At 40.8% G+C, this 16,274-nt stretch overlaps 1 protein-coding gene across 4 annotated transcripts in view; it reads right to left on the bottom strand.

Moving 5' to 3' along the window:
- Window positions 1-754: 754 nt before the first annotated feature.
- Window positions 755-16,274, bottom strand: part of foxp4 (forkhead box P4) — a 93,740-nt gene continuing 78,220 nt past the window's right edge. For 3 of the 4 annotated variants that reach the window (XM_051413870.1, XM_051413869.1, XM_051413868.1), the window contains 8 exons: window positions 15,810-15,893; window positions 13,470-13,695; window positions 12,810-12,886; window positions 12,621-12,722; window positions 8,987-9,108; window positions 8,382-8,448; window positions 7,159-7,331; window positions 755-6,404 (listed from right to left, as the gene is read on the bottom strand). In XM_051413870.1, the coding sequence (XP_051269830.1) occupies window positions 6,257-6,404; window positions 7,159-7,331; window positions 8,382-8,448; window positions 8,987-9,108; window positions 12,621-12,722; window positions 12,810-12,886; window positions 13,470-13,695; window positions 15,810-15,893 (999 nt within the window). In that variant the 3' untranslated portion in view covers window positions 755-6,256. Of the gene's footprint in view, window positions 6,425-7,158; window positions 7,332-8,381; window positions 8,449-8,986; window positions 9,109-12,620; window positions 12,723-12,809; window positions 12,887-13,469; window positions 13,696-15,809; window positions 15,894-16,274 lie in introns of all 4 variants that reach the window. The other variant, XM_051413871.1, reaches the window with a different exon arrangement.

Consider the following 16,274-nt stretch of genomic DNA (forward strand, 5'->3'; position numbering starts at 1 on the left):
TACAAGTATAGCACTGCCTTTTCAGTTTGTGTTTGTGTGTGATATGTAATCTCATCTCGTTAGGGTGCAGGGTGGGCATCGAAAAGTAAAACACAAGCTCAAAAATGACAGCAGAGTAGAATCAACACCTTTAACACCGTCTCAGCAAAATTGTTAGTTGTTGCAGGGCTCCTGAACTGAATTACATTATGCTCTGCAGGTGTCTTTATGTTCCAGTCTATGTACATATTTTGCAACTAGCTTTACTTACAGATTTGGATATAGTTAACCATAATATTTCAAGATAATTATAGAAGGGCAGGCTAATTCTTTCTTAGGCACCATAACATAAAAGAAAGTATTCATCTGTAGTAACTTCTTTTAAGAGCGTCCTTCCAAAAGTGGCTCCAAACCTTTTAGGCTTTTTACCATTTAAAACATACAACGTCTGCTGGCAGCCCCTCGTTATGGGTTGTATTATGTGTAGCAGTTGTGGGTAATTTTTCCTTTGCAGACTGATATATTTCAATATCTGTATGCGGTCTAAGGAGGTAAAATTAAACAGTAATCCACAACAGAAAAGCAAAGATTAGAATGAAGTCAGAAAATATGTGTGGCTTAAATATGCGTTGGAGAAATATATTTGTTCTACCTTCCTATTCTGTTAAACATCTTGAGGCCCCAGGGATTTATCTTGAGCCCCCTTTGATGGTCCCACAAGTTGGTAACCACTGCTATAGACATATGTAGAAGAAACAAAAAGGATGCAACATAGGACAGTGTAATAAGTATTTTATTGCATTTTATAATGCCATTGTCAATAATTAGTACAGATTACATGCAACTAGACCTACTGTACAGTTTTTTTATTGTCTGCATGGACAGACACAAGAAGATTCAGGTTACAAATACACAGATATATGTGTGTGTTTTTATACAGCATGAAGGAAAGGGCAGTGACTGGCATTACATGGCTACCCGGGGTGGAGGGTCAGAGGGCTGGGCTCCACTGTCTGTCTAAAGCCACCACCCAGTCCCTGTCCCCGCCTCTTCCTCGGGTCACACTTTCAAATAACAAGAAACAGAAAAAAAAACAAAGGATAAAGAGAGGTAAACAGGTAAACTGAAACTAAGAAACAATTCAGAGAGTCACTGCTGAAAATGTACACACATTCCTAAGGTTTAACCAAAGGAGAACTGAAGTGGTAGTTCCATTGGATTCTGGCTGTCTACTTGATAATACCGTCAGGCAAAGCTCCACTTTGAGAGTCCCTTCCCCCTCACATGACACCTCAGAACTGTCCAATCTCACATCAGGATTTGGGCTCCCTGTGTCAGTCACTCACCAGCCAATAAGATGCAGGCTGGTCCTATAACACCATTACGTGGATGCACGAGAGATATCAGCTATCAGTAAAGGTGATCAGTGAAGTCGATGGAGAGTTTTGGAAGTAGCTTGGTTTTTGTTTGGTTAAGGTTGTGGCATTGGTTTGGTTACAGTTTGGTTACAGTTCAGGAGTTTGGACTAAGCAAATGGTTGCTTGTTATGCCTTTGGTAGTCAGAGGATTGGCTGCATCTCTGAGCGCCATTCCACATTTTGGTATTGAGACTACGCAAGAGGAGGAGTATCAAAAATGCAACAGTGTCTGTCTTTGATCTGCCTCTGTGGGACTGGGAGATGAGGTTTGTTACTGGTCACCACCAGCCAGGTGTGTGGCTCAGTGACACCCCCATGGCGCCTGCAGATGATTGACAGCTCTGCGGGTCGGAGTTCGGCACAGGAATGACAGGGGTCAGGGGTCAGAGGGAGGGGTCACAGGGAGCTGGGACACATATTGGCACCTGAGAGGACCAACAGCAATATCTTTCTAGAGCTCCGCATTTTTTTAAAGCAAGAGAGGGGCTACATATTCTTACACTTTTTCCTCTTTCTCTTTTTCTTTTCAGAGGTTTTGGTCCTGTCTTTGAGAAAAAGTCCTTCTGAGGTATCAATACATAATGAAGAAACTTTTTAGTTTGTTTTCCATTTGTTTTTTCTTTCCTTAAAAATGCATAAATGCAGTACAGAGACAAAAAAGTATCAAAATAGACCTAGCTAAGATAAATATACAAACAGGTGTTACCTAAACCACTGATCTACCTTTTATTCTTTTAATTTTTTTTAGAGATAATACACTTAAAAAATCAGCGTCCCAGACGTTTTATGAAGAACTGAAAAAGTGGAAACAAACAAAACAAAAACAAAACTAATAAACCAAGATACCTGCAGCACTTAATATGATAAATACATATACTTCAGCATTAGCAGTACAGTATAGGAATCAGAGCTGAAAGCTTTACAATAGCTAAACAGGTGCAGAAAAAAAAGGGAAGAGAAAATCAAAGAACAAAATGAGAAAGAATGCCCTGGAGAGATAAGTCAAGCATTAATATACAAGAATACATCATGTTATGCCAAGCTGGAGAAAGAACAGAAGTGTTACATGGCGACCTGTGAACAATCTACATCTTTATAAAACAGCTTTGTTTACAGGTGTACCTTAAAGCACAAGTCAGAGATCATCTATGTACTGTATGCAGCAGTTCCTCTTGGTTTGGATATTACTAGTAGTAGTGATGAGTTTCTTTAAGTGTTAGTCCTCTCAGCGTCTCTGCAAGTGTTTTGGTGAAGCGGCTGCCGCTGTATTGTGGGTCTTTGGATATCTGGATGGTCAGAGCCTCCAATGCACTAACCCATAGCCCTGCTTCTATGCTTCTGTTATACAACTGTGTGTGTGTGTGTGTGTGTGTGTGTGTGTGTGTGTGTGCGTGTGTGTGTGTGCGGCACTGATATAATCTGCTCATCATTACCCCTGACAACCAGCTCCCTGCAACACCACATAGCCATTAAAGACCAGTTTTTGACTGATATCATGAATATGCACACATACAGTCAAAGCACACAGTTGTGAGGCTGTTCACATAGCTCAGTGCTAACCAGGTGCAGGAATATGGTCAGTTTAACACAGCTGATAGAAAACCTCTGATATATAGTTAGCACTTCATAACACACTTTGAGACGTAGAGAGTGCTTTAGATGTAGTTTAAGGAGAGGTAGTCATTTTTAATTCCATGGAAAGTGAAACGTCTCTCTGGTTTTGGGGTCAAGCAGATGTGTCAGGGAGTAAGGATCGCCAAATAGCTTCTTTTTTAAATTTTTTTTGTCAGTTATACAGTAAGTGTAATAACAATTTTGGCATTCATTATTATCATCCAGGAAGAATGGAGGAAAAAAAATATTTAAGAGAGTTTAGTCTCCCATTGGCTATATGTGTTGAACTATTTTGAAAAGGAGGTAGTGTTATTTTTGGTTTTTATCTTGTTTCAAGATGCCTGTCTGCCACTTTGTACTTTGTTAGAAATCAGTCTCTAATGTGACAGGAAACAGTCCTGTTTGAACACAAAGTCATCAGAAAGGTTCTTTCATTAAATAAGAAAAATTGTCTGAAGTGCAAGAGATAGTTTGAGAAAAAGTATGAAAATATGAACCCAACTTTTAATTACATGATGTCCCTTGGTTGTTTTCCTCTTACATTGATATATTCTTATTATGTTTAGTTGTTCCCTCTTTATTGTAATATATATGTTTTTGGAATAACTCCTCCCTGTCCAAAGATGTGAGTTTTGTTACCACATTACAGTACACTTCCTCTTCCTGCAAATACTAGATACAGACCAAGAGGGTATATTTGTTTCCTAGATTGAACATTTTTAATTTCCACAGCACCAGGAAAAGTATCATATAAAGCCAAGTTGATTTGACGGAACCAAATATTTTAATTCTGAATTTGACCTTTATTTTTGTTGGAATCTCCGGTTGTAAATTGAAATATATGTTGTGTTCAAATGTCTCACGAGTGCCTAATTTTTCGGGCCTGCTCATACGGTAGTGGGGCCAGTCCTAGGATTGTGTTTGGAACACAGTTCAGCCTGAGCGTGGCAGAGACCGGGTTTCACCTATAAGTGCTTTTGTCTTTTTTTTGTTTTTCAGAGGAACTGTGCGAGGTTTGTTAATACTAGTTTTTGGCCTCATACCTAATGTGAATCATTTGTAACCGCTTCTCATGTAAAAGCTGTGATGTCTTCAAATTCTGGTTTGCTTTAAACACTTTGGTTTTTGGAATGGTCAGCACTGTAAATCATGTATAATTTCAACACAATAGTTATATGAATACAATAACAAAAATTCTAACTCCTGGTTTGTTGTCTTTTGGCCAATTCTCTAAGAAGAAGAAAAAGAAACTCAAAAAGGGCAAAATAAACTACAGGGTTTTTGGTTTTCTACATATTTCTTTGGTTACCTGTAACAAAAATAAGTTGGGAATAAGCAGATAATAGATTAAAATAAATGTTAAATTTGGTATGGCACCGTAGAGAAAAGTAATGCTTTTATGCTCACGGAAAACAAACAAAAAAATAAATCTCACATGCTATTTCTTTAACACAAACTCACACAGTGAATTGCAGATAGCTTCTACACAGTAACTATTACAACCATAGAGCTTTGAATCGAAGCTGAGCAGAGTTGCCACATTTGGTGTCCCACAGAAAGAATTCCCCCTTATTTGTTTATCAATTTGGACACAGTTCCAGGTAGAACCTTTGTGGGATGAGGTATTCTCTGACTGCAGTAATAATATATATATTTTTAAAGCATTACTGATATTTCTCAACTAAATACACAACCGAAAACAAGTGAATGAGAGAGAATAAAAAGACAAAACAAGGTTCAGCTGTTAAATAATCAGTCTGGATAATGGCAACTTTAAGTGCTATTTCCAAATTTCTTGCCTGCTACACTTGGGGCAGAAAGGGAAAGGGACAGGAGTGGGGTTCGGGTATCACAAGTTGGGACAATACTGCGCTTTCTTTTTTTTTTCTTTTGCCAATACTCATTTGGAATGGTGTGAACAGCCAGAGTAAATCAAACAAATTACAATACAAAAACAAAAACAGCATCCTTAGAAAAGGTACGTCGAAACAGAACGCCACCGTGGAAATATTGATCCTCAAAAATAAACAATGATAATAACATCAAATAAAAAAGGAAATGACAAAAGCTACCACACATTTTTTTCTTGTTATATTCCATAATCATCAACAGTTTTCTTTTTTAGTCACAATATTTCTGTAGACGCTTCCTCCCTCATTTCTCTCTGCTTCCCCTCTTTTCTTCTCGTTCTCAAAGTGTTCCAAGCTCCCTCCATCCATCCATGTACGGAGGAGAGGAGAAGGACAGCACCAAATGGTCCTATTCCTGCAGTCTTTTGGGATGGGGAGGATGGGAAAGGATAGAGGTGGGTGTAGGAAAATTTCTTCTTTTTTTTCTCACTTAGAAGCAAAGAGTTTAAAACATGTCTGTCACTAAGTGTCTTGCTGGGGGGAAGAAGTTTGGACAGGGACCAGGGCCACCTCTGTCAGGTCAGCCTCGCCGTGGGCTCACTTCTCTGCAGAGGTGTTGGAGCACTGTTGGAGGTAATCTTTGAATCTTTCCTTCCTTCCCATCTTAAAGCCAAACAGTTTCATTTCAATCAAATCAAAGAAAATGAAAAAGCAAGTGATCGACTCAAAGAGGAGGAAGAAGGAGAGGTATACTGCACAGCCCCTGGTGACTGCCCCAAATCTATATACACATGATCCTGTGTGTGTCTTTCTCTTTCTGACACACACCTGTGTGTCTTCTCCATTGACGTAGAGATAAAAACGGCTAGCCAGGCAGCCCGAGACAACAGTGAGGAGGGTGTATGCAGAGTGGCGAGGCGAGGAGGAGAGTGTGTGTCCAAACCTCTAAGGGTCTCTACACTGAGGCTGGTTTGACCAGGTAGGAGGATGAAACATGGTTTTCTGTGAATAAGTGTGTGTGTTTGTGTGTTTGTGTGTGTGTGTGTGTGTGTGTGTGTGTGTGTGTGTGTGTGTGTGTGTGTGAGTGTGTATGTGTTGAGTGGTGTTACACCTCTGAGCCATGTGTTGGAAAAGAAACACATGGAGGTAAAGCAGTGCTCCACAGTCTTGTTTTTGCGTCTGAAAGTAACGGAGGTCATCTAACCCTGTTTGGAGTTTCTCAATGTCGTCCTTGGTTGCTTGCATTTTCTTAAAAACAAAACAAAAAAAAACATTCTCTTTTTTCTCTCTTTTCTTTTAAGTGTACTGTAGCGATCTTTTCCTCTTCACGCTGACGAGAGGGCTCAGGGACTGATCTCGCTATGTCGCGTCCCTCTGGTCCATCTTGGATCGGTCCTACTCCAGCTCCTCGGTGGGGAGATCCTCCTCCAGGTCGCGCTCGTCGCTTGGCAATGGCAAGCTGTGTGTGACACCGGCCAGGAGGGATACTGGCCGACTGTCCTCCTCCACCTCAGTGGGCTCCTCCTTCACATGCACCGGGTGGCTAGAGGAGAGAGAAAGCAGCTGTTAGCAGGACGAGGAGTTATGAAGGCAGATGTCAGTAGCAGAATTTCTGATGCCAAATTTTGGCACATTCAATTACTTCACCAAAAGACATCAAAATGTTTTTTTATTCTTATCTAAAGTGCTATCTAGACAGTTCTGTTTAGAAATATATGTCTGCTGACACTTTAGTACAGTTACAGTTTAGTACAGCTGAGGATACTGAAGCATTTAAACCCAACAATATTGTGTGTTATGGTTTCAGTTGTACCTTATGCATTCTTGAATTTTTGCAACATAATAAATTAAAAGCAAAACTGGCATTCTAGATAATAGGAAAATTTTTTTGCTATATTTTGGGTAAACTGGCTGTTTTATAATCTGAATGTAACAATAAGTTGTAAATTGTATTTGTTTCTCAAGTTTTATTTCTGTATTTTGAGTGTTATAGCCTCAGAGAAAAGTGCTTATATTATAATAGGACTTACAGTCAGTCCTACACTCTTCATTCTCTTACACTAAACTAAAATGATTTCTCTTTTCAGCCATCTTCTATAAAAATAGTAATATTACTATCAGTATCGCCATTATACTTCCATTAGACAACACTGACCTGCTCGTCTTAGTCGAACATGCTGGCCCATGTGAACATGGTAAAGGTAAAAAGGCTCAGTAAAGGGGAATCATTTTAAAGCAGTTTGTGTTTCCTGCTTGCACCTTTACATTTATGCGTGTGCACGTGTGTCCATGCATACCTGTACTGTTGAGGGCTGAGTGTGGGGCTGCAGCTCCCGTTGCTGTTGACTTGCTCCACAGTGGAGCTGACATCATCGTGGCCCACATGCAGCATGTTGAGGCTGGCCGCAGACGGAGGGGTCAGCAGGGAAGGGCTGTTCAGCAGGGACAGACTGCTTTCTGCCAGAGCCGCCTGCACACACACACACACACACACACACAGAGTTGTCACTTTAAATAGAAGCTGGGTTACATTAATGTTTCTTTTCCTTCTAAAAAAAAAATATATTAGAATTAAAAAAGTTCAATAATAATGACAAAAGGGGTATGTGACATAATAAATAATAAAATGCTGTCTGGAAACGATCTGTTAACCACAACCAATATATAATATTATAATAAATTTAAACTGCAATGCTCAAAGTTTTGTACATTGAATTCACACAAAACTAGATTGCCACAATGAATGACGCAGTGATGAGAGCTCTTCCATATGGAGTATATTTCAATCAACTAACTTGCAAGTGAACTTGACAAACCACTAGGGGGCACTTATATACAGTACTTTCCCCATCATGGCCTGTGCCTGTACATTAAAGTCCCTGTCATAAAGTGTGTGTGTGTGTTCACATTAAAGTCTCAACAGGGAATGTTAAGTGGGGCGCAACCTCAACTTAAACACACACACAAACACTGTGAAACATCAATGTCTGTAAAAGAGACAACAACTGAACCAACAGCTTCTGTCAAAGCTCCAAACGCTCACATCCGGCTTTGTAGATGAGACAGGTTGGACACTGGTGAGTGAGAGTCTCACCCCACCTCCCCTCTCACACAGGAAAAAAAAAAAGACAAAAGGAGGGGAATTCTCACTGGCTCAGAAATGGATTTTCTGGGACAGGCGATAATTTTATGCGGTAACCTTAATTGACAACTACTTGACGCTATAAATCATCTCAGTCGCAAAATTGTGTGTGTATGTGTGTTTGTGTGTGAGCAGACATGGGGGGTGGCTCATGTGTGAGAAAGTGAGGTGGGAGGTGAGAGTGTGTGTTGGTGTGGGAGGAGGAGGAGGTGTGAACGTCGTTAGGGAATCTGCTAATTATAAGAGGGAATTGATATTAGTGCCCTTGATTGCGATTGGCTGTGTGTGTCTGTGTGTGTGTGTCTGTGTGTGTGTGTGTGTGAGGGTACAGAGAGAGAGAAATAGAGAGAAATGGGGTAAGGAGGGGGCATTCCTTACCTGGTAGCTGGCATTTAGGGATCCAAAGCCCAGGCCTGAAATCATGTTTTTTACCAGAGTGGGACTTCTGCATACACACACACAAAGAGGGGGGGGAGAGATCACAGATTGAGCGCATATGTGAAAAGATGTCACCTCAGCCAAAGCACTTTGACAAATCTCACAAATACGTTTGTTACAAGTAGAAACATACACAGACTGTAAACAGATGCTAAAACACACACATATGAAAGTGTCTAGTATCTGGCATGCAGGTGTGTGTGTGTGTGTGTGTAATTATCTCTGGTTTCTCTGGCGGTTGGAGAGAACATCTGTTTACATACGCTAACAAGGTTTTTTCCTCTCCTGCATCTCACACAGCTGCTTACTAATGGTGTCGACAAACAGGGAAAAACACACACACATACAGCACGCCGGCAGCCCCCTTTTTTTTTTATTTGATTGCTGAGTTGGCCTCTTGGTAATAATAGAGGGTCTATTTAGGCAATCATAGTGCCAGCACCCATAAGCTCACACTCATGTCAACCTCAACTGTGAACCAAGAAAACAAACGTGTGTGTGATACAGTGTGTGTGTGTGTGTGTGTGTGGTGTGTGTCCACTTACCCGGTCATCTTTGGTGGTCTCCTCTTTTGGTATTCAACTTCATCCACAGTCCACACAGCCCCCTTCACGTTCTCAACACGAACAAAACACTTGTGCAGACTCAGGTTGTGGCGCACAGCATTCTGGAGAGAGAGAGAGAGAGAGAGAGAGAGAGAGAGGACAGAGGGAGAGCTTTAACATGACTGAAGATAAGTCAACAAGTCTTGTTTTTTTATTTTTAAGTATTATTTCATATTTCATTTGATTTTATTTTTACTTTTTATTTTATTTCATAGTGATTACCCCTCAGAGAATGCATGAAACAACTGTAAAAGGCATTCTGACCTCCTTTATCTGCAAAGTGACACACAGTTTACCCATTAATATTCCCCGATGTCTCCTGTTAATTTCAGAAATTCTACACATCTTAAATTGCCATGATATTCCACGCCTTCCATAAGAGGGAAATGTGTCCTTAAAGAGTAACTCAACACCAGCTGAAACTGTTATCTTTGTTCCTTCACTTGAAGTTCTTTCCAGCTGGAGGAAAGAACACTCATGCAGGGTGTGTTCAGTACAAACAATGCTTTCTAGCTTGGTATTAAGTTACCTTTTAAGTACTGTGGCCTGAGGATATTAGTCCTTTTACCCATCACTTTTTATACACGCACATACTGTAGCTCTGTGTACAGTGCTAATACAATGTAGCAGTTCTCTAGTAGCGTTATTTTATCTCCGAATTTTTCTAATCAGTCATCATCAGCACACACACAGAAACCCACACACACACACATCCACAGGCACTCAGACAGGCAGGCAGGCAGGCAGGCAGGCACACCGCTATCTTCGTCTCACCCCCCCAGGGACAGGCCTCCCTTTTCATCTGCTATTTGTAGTTTGTTCATGCCCAATTTCATTACCAATTTTAATTCGTCTATAATTAAATCCTGCATATTCTCTCTGACACGCTGTTCTAAGCCGAGAGGGAGGGACAGGCCAGGCATGCATCACTCCTTGCCGTAATTACACACGCAGATACACACACACACACACACACACACACACACAAACACACACACGTAATTACACAAGCCATAATCAGCGGAGGAACCCTTTCTCCCCCGCATCCCCTCAACCCCCGAGCCGTGATGCTAAGTTTTGTAAATGAGTCTGACCCCAATCTGCGCCCACCACCCTGACAGTGCAAACACACACACACACACACACACACACACAGCAACACACGCCAGACACCAGTGCTATTGCAGTGCTATTTGCATTCGTCTCCGTGATGAAAGCCTAATTCTCCCAGTTAAAACATTAGCAGTCATTTACAGTGGGTCACAGCACATGTGCCACTCATCTCCGCTCCCTCCGGTTGAGGGGGGGTTGCGACGACTGGAGGCAGAATTTTTAGAAGAAGGGTTGAATTGTGTATCATAAAGAAGACAAAAAAATAATAATAATTCAGAAGACTAAATTTATTTCATGTTCACAGGTGTTACTGGAAGTGTGTATGTCTTTGTATTTTAAATATTTGAGTATTGTGATTCATCCAGTTGCCTGATGCATGCTGGGGTAGGCTACTCCCATATGGTCCTAAATAGGAATACATGTGAGTAGGTAAGATGATGAAAATACAATTACTATATATATTATAATTATTACTGACACATTGTAAGCAGCATAGGTAGAGAGGGAGTTAATTTGAACTACTTTATATACTGTTGGGTAGTTTAATCCATAACAATGTATCATCTTTCATAAACTCCATATTTGTTTTGTATATAAAATCTTGATCGTCAATGTAACGCCTAACTTAAGTACAGTACTTGAGTAAATGTACTTAGTTACAGTACAAACAATTGAAGTCAAAGTGAAGGATTTTATATATGGAGTCTTGATTGGATTTTTATTCTTATTTATTTTATTCTAATACTACTTATATATACATGGGTGAATCTGCATGCAGCTTTTATGGTACGTTAAAAGAGAAAGAAAACGTCTTCTGTTAAGCCTCCAACCCATCACACAGCACCTTGAAACAACACTCCTCTCTCAATCATCCCTGTCTTTTTTCTCTCTCTCTCATCTCTTCCTCATTCTCTGTTCCTTCTTTCCTATGATCAATGACTTCCAATCCCTGACACCGCTGCTGTCCTCATGAAATATAACGGCTTATTAAGGGACATACATCTCTATGGCCCTATTTGACTCACTGAGCTGCTATATAAATACATAAGGCCATGCCAAGCTATATTTAAAGGTCTGCAAGGCCAACGGCACAGGAAGCAGACACCAGACATTAATAGTTAAAATTCATAAAAGTCAGATGAGGAGGTAAAGATATTCCTGGCTGCCCCATCTCTTAACCTTCTCTGGGCCCCTCCCTCCATCCCTCCATCATCATCTCAACTCCCTCCTCCCTCCTTGGTTTAGGGCTATTAGAGGAAGGCCGGGGTCTCTCCTTACCCCTCCTCCCCCTGTCTCTCTTACTCCTTTGCTCATTCTCTCACTTTCCCTCTCTCTGGAGGAACTGACACTCAAATTAGTGTGAGGTTTCTGTAGAAATGGGTCAGCACCTACAACAGTGGGATCAGGCCAGGTGTGTGTGTGTGTGTGTGTGTGTGTGTGTGTGTGTGTGTGTGAGAGAGAGAGAGAGAGAGATGAGGAGGGAGAGAGAGAGGGCGAGAAAGAGACAGAGCGAAAGGGAGAGAACTCAATGTGTGTGATCATGAGCAGTATGTGCGTCTCTGTAATGAGGCTTTAGAACGGCTGGATGTGGCTCTGCCAGGCTAAGTGGGGCCAACTCTCCATGTGCCATGTTGGAGGTGAGAGAATTGTTTAGAGCTGAGAGGGAAAGAGAGAGTGGGAAGAAGGAGAGAAAGAGAGCAGTAGGAAAGTGTCTCATAAAGGACAGAAACAGCCAATAACTGTCAAATCAGTCATATCTTTAGGAGCTGAGAAAAGTCAGCTCTAAAATGAGTGCAAGTGTGTGTGTGTGTGTGTGTGTGTGTGTGTGTGTGTGTGTGTTAGTGTGTGTGTTAGTGTCTGTCTTTCATTCATTCATTTCTACATTCTGCATACAAGTGCCAAATGTAGGCCTTCAAAGTGAATCCAAATGTTTCAAATAACACTGCAAAATCTGCCTGAAAGTTGTTTCTTTCGTTGTGGTCTAAGAAGTCTCAGCAGGCAACGGTATGGGTTAGGGGCTTCATCAGTGGGCACAGACCACAATTACTTTGCAGTCAGTTAGATCAGCTTTTATCCAGTTGTATACCACATTTTAGTTTCACTCCAAATATTGTGCTCTGACAGAATCAGCTTTTAACCAGTCAGAACCGCAGTCAGAACTTTTATTTTCTCTGCTGCTGCTCGTTTTCACCATCATCTAAACAACTCCAAAGCAGTTTGTTAATTGGCCTGGTATCCATCTTCAATTAGGTGATTCTCAGTTTTCCAAAATGTTTTTTGGGGTATTTACATTAAACTGACTCTGAAAGTACTGTAAGAGTTAAATTATTACTGCAGAGTTTGAGGATTCCAGTGTAGTCATACTTGGTTCTTACATTTAAAATTTGCATTAGTTAGCCAACAAAATGTCCTGAGAAGGATAAAGGTCAAGGGAGAGAGTGTGTATATTCTAAGCTTTTACCTTCCATGTGGCTGTGTTTCTCCTGAAATAGGCAAACTTTCGTGTAAACCAGTTGTAGATCTCATTGAGAGTCAACTGTCTGTCTGGGGACTCCAGAATGGCCTGAGGATGGGAAGAGATACAATAAGATTTAGAGGAGAACACAGATGGAGAGAAGAGATGTTGAAACGGAGCATTGGAGAGACTTACATGACGTATAAGAGAGGCATAGGTAAAGGGAGGCCTGACATCAGCGTTCTTGTAGAACTCACAGTTCTGTGCCAGCTCTGGAAAAAAAGGAATGACAGTTTTACATTAGCTGACGTGAACTTTATATATCTGTTCAATTTTATTCCAAATTTAAATGTTAAAATAAAGTGTATTTTTTAAATAAATATAATATATATATTATTTTAAATCCATATAAGAATATGGAAGTAAAAATTTTAATAAGCCTGATATCCTTCTGCATACCAAATATTAAGCAAAATATAATATTTTTATTTTTCATTACAAGCCAATCATATTTTCCTTACTTTTTTTTTTACCATTTGAAGACTTGCTACACTGAGCTGAATAAATGTGAATGAATGTGACTTCATTCTATGCCATACACTTAAAGGTATATTGCTTGGATACCTGGAATTCAAATCGAGGCAAAAAAAAATTTTTAAAGACATGAATAAAATTGATTTCTGAATTAAAACATATTCTATTGCTCTTTCAGGGAAAATTATGCAGCAACAGCAACAAGTATTGTAAGAAAAACCTAAAGCAGTCAGCAACACTGGAGCCCATTATATATCAATAATTAGGGAAAACATAATAATAATGACATAAAAAACTGGGTGAGTGTATGTTACAGTCTACCTGAGGCAATGGGGGTGCAGTACTTGTCGGAGTTGCGCCTACGTATGGGCCCAACACCGTGCGTGTGGGAGTGGGAGTGTGAGTGCAGGCTGGAGGAGCTGATGACCGAGGGTCCCTGGCGCAGTGGGGTGATGGGGGTGGCAGCTGAGGTGGGGGGGTGCGGAAGACCCTCTGGGTAGGCCTCGCTGTCCCGCTTTAACAGAGCGCCACTGGAAGCCAGGTTCAGCTAGAGACAGAGAGACACACACACACACACACAGAAATTAGGATGATTAATGGAGCTTTTATGCCTGAAAAGGAGGTTTCATAGTGATTCTACCAGTTAAATCAACTAAAAAAGTTTATATTCTGCACCTTTAAATAGCTTACAAAAAATATATTTAATTTTATTAAAATATCCTATCCTCATATAACTTACTTTACTTTGGTTTTATAGTGTTAGTAATGAATCTATTCATATCATGGAGACTGATGCCGTCATGAAAAGTTGAGAATCTTTATTTTTTATGTATTGAGGGTGGAGAATTGTTTTAGTGCAGGGACATAAAATGGAGTTACTATATGACTAATGCTTCCCTCGTGTTTACTTTAAAGCTTCGCCATCTGCTGAGTGCGGCTGCTGTTTACAGAGAAGCATCATCTACACAAGATAGGATCAGGGTCAGGTGATATCAGTGCATTAGACAATGCTTTTGTGTCATATACATAACAAATCTCCTCCAGGAAAGTGTTTCAAAACTGTTTTGTCTAGTAGTTGTTTAAGAATATTTGTACATTTGAGGTTGTAACTCTGAAGTGAATGGGCCACAAGCCTTCTACTTTTAAGTACAGGGCGCTACTAGGAGCTATTCACATTACATAAAAAAAAAAAGACCCCCAACATGACCTATGAATTTCTCTACATTTACCCAAATGCAACCAGCATTCTCATGCAGAACCACACACACTCGTACACACTGAACACATATATTTATACAAACAGCGCTGGCTGCAATTAACCCTGCGCTTACAAATACAAAACCACACGACAGCATGTTTGTAAGAAGGGAACACACACATGCACTCTGCGGTGGCGAAGTCTTCACGGACCAATACGGCCCAATTAGGCAGAGCCTTGCACACACACACACACACACACACACACACACACACACACACACACACACATAGAACCAGTGCTCCCAGTCTCTCTGGGACAGCCGTTGTTGGGCTGCTGGTTTAAGACTAATTAAAACCAGTGTGTATATGTTTTTGTGTGTATTGTCTATATGTATGAAAAATGTGTGCATGGCCTTCTCTTTACTCTGCCCCCTCTCTGTACCATTTAAGCTGACTGGAGGGGGCGGGGCTGTTTAACAGGTACTTCATTAAGGCTGCAACCATGCCACATCACCACGGCAACAGTCGAACTCTGTTAATTGAGGCCAAGCTTTGTTTCCATTCCTGACGCTCCTCCCCTGCCCCTCCTCCTCCAATCCCTGACCCTGAGGCTCGTCTCCAGCGGTGACAGAACACGCCTCTTCCTGATTTCCCATTAGATGTTAATAGCAGCTGATCCCCCTGCGATCAACACATCATCCAGACACACAAGAACACATACATTGCCACTCGGCTGCACCCATTTATATCCCCTCAAATTAAGACACTCTACCTCTAATTGACAATTAATTTCAACATCTTCATATTTTAATAAGACTCCTCGTCAATCTGAATAATGAAATATTCATTAGATACCTAATAACAACCTCACCAACCAGTGTGGACACACACACACAGACACACACGCACACATCACATCATCATTTCTAGCTCTTTTGTCGGCACACACTGGAAATATTGTGAGAGACCGCTTTGGCTGTTCTCTCTCTCTCTCCCTCTCTCTTTCTCTCTCGTTGCCTCACTCACACAAGCTGAGAAATTGCAATTCAAATTCAAATGCTGAATCAAACACAAAACTGTGGTTTAACTATGACACAATTTGAATTTACCACTTTCTCTAGGGAATGAGAACATTATCAAAGGGTAGTTTTCTGAGAAATGAACTTAACTATATGATGAGAAGTTTAAGACAGAGAGAATGAAGAAAACAAGAAAAAAAGACAAAAAGTAGTCCCCATGAGTTATAAATAAAACATTAACCCTCCCTGGTCAATAGGGGGCGTAGATACCAAGCTAGACAGTAAGAGGAATGTGAAACCCCAAGAAGGTTTAGGGATAAAGAAACAGTTCAATTAAGAGGAGTTTGTAGGTTAATAAGAGGTAAGAGCAAAGGTTTGGGGTCAGAGGGTAGAAGAAAAGCTCATGTAATTTGGGGTTTGGGGTGCCAGTGTGTGTACTCACAGGTTGGTTAAAAGGCTTTGGCTCTGAAGGGCGCATGTGCAGGTGGGCCATCATAGCCTGGAGTCGCTCACTCTCTTTCGCCAGCTGTGAAACACACAAGGGTGGAAATCACCATGAAAAACACTTTGTCTCATTTCATAAGCCATAGATTGATATAATGTGGTATTGACACAGAATTACAATTACAATTACACCTCAGGCAGAGAGACAAATATGAGAGTCAGCCCGACTCAGCACCCAGGGCTCTCTCACACACTTACTCTAGCCTGCAGACACACTCGTCCCCGTTTGACATTGTTAACTGCCGTTTAATGGGTGCTGCTACAGCCTGTGGAAATGCTGCATCCTGGATGTGTGTTTGTGCACAAGTGCAGCTGTACAAGCGTGTAGCCTCGAGAAACAACTGATATACACTAAGACTGATGGCACCATTAACATAGTCACACACTGCAACAATATACAAAT

The sequence above is a fragment of the Dicentrarchus labrax genome, unplaced genomic scaffold (genome assembly GCF_905237075.1).
Source record: "Dicentrarchus labrax unplaced genomic scaffold, dlabrax2021, whole genome shotgun sequence".
Taxonomy (NCBI): domain Eukaryota; kingdom Metazoa; phylum Chordata; class Actinopteri; family Moronidae; genus Dicentrarchus; species Dicentrarchus labrax.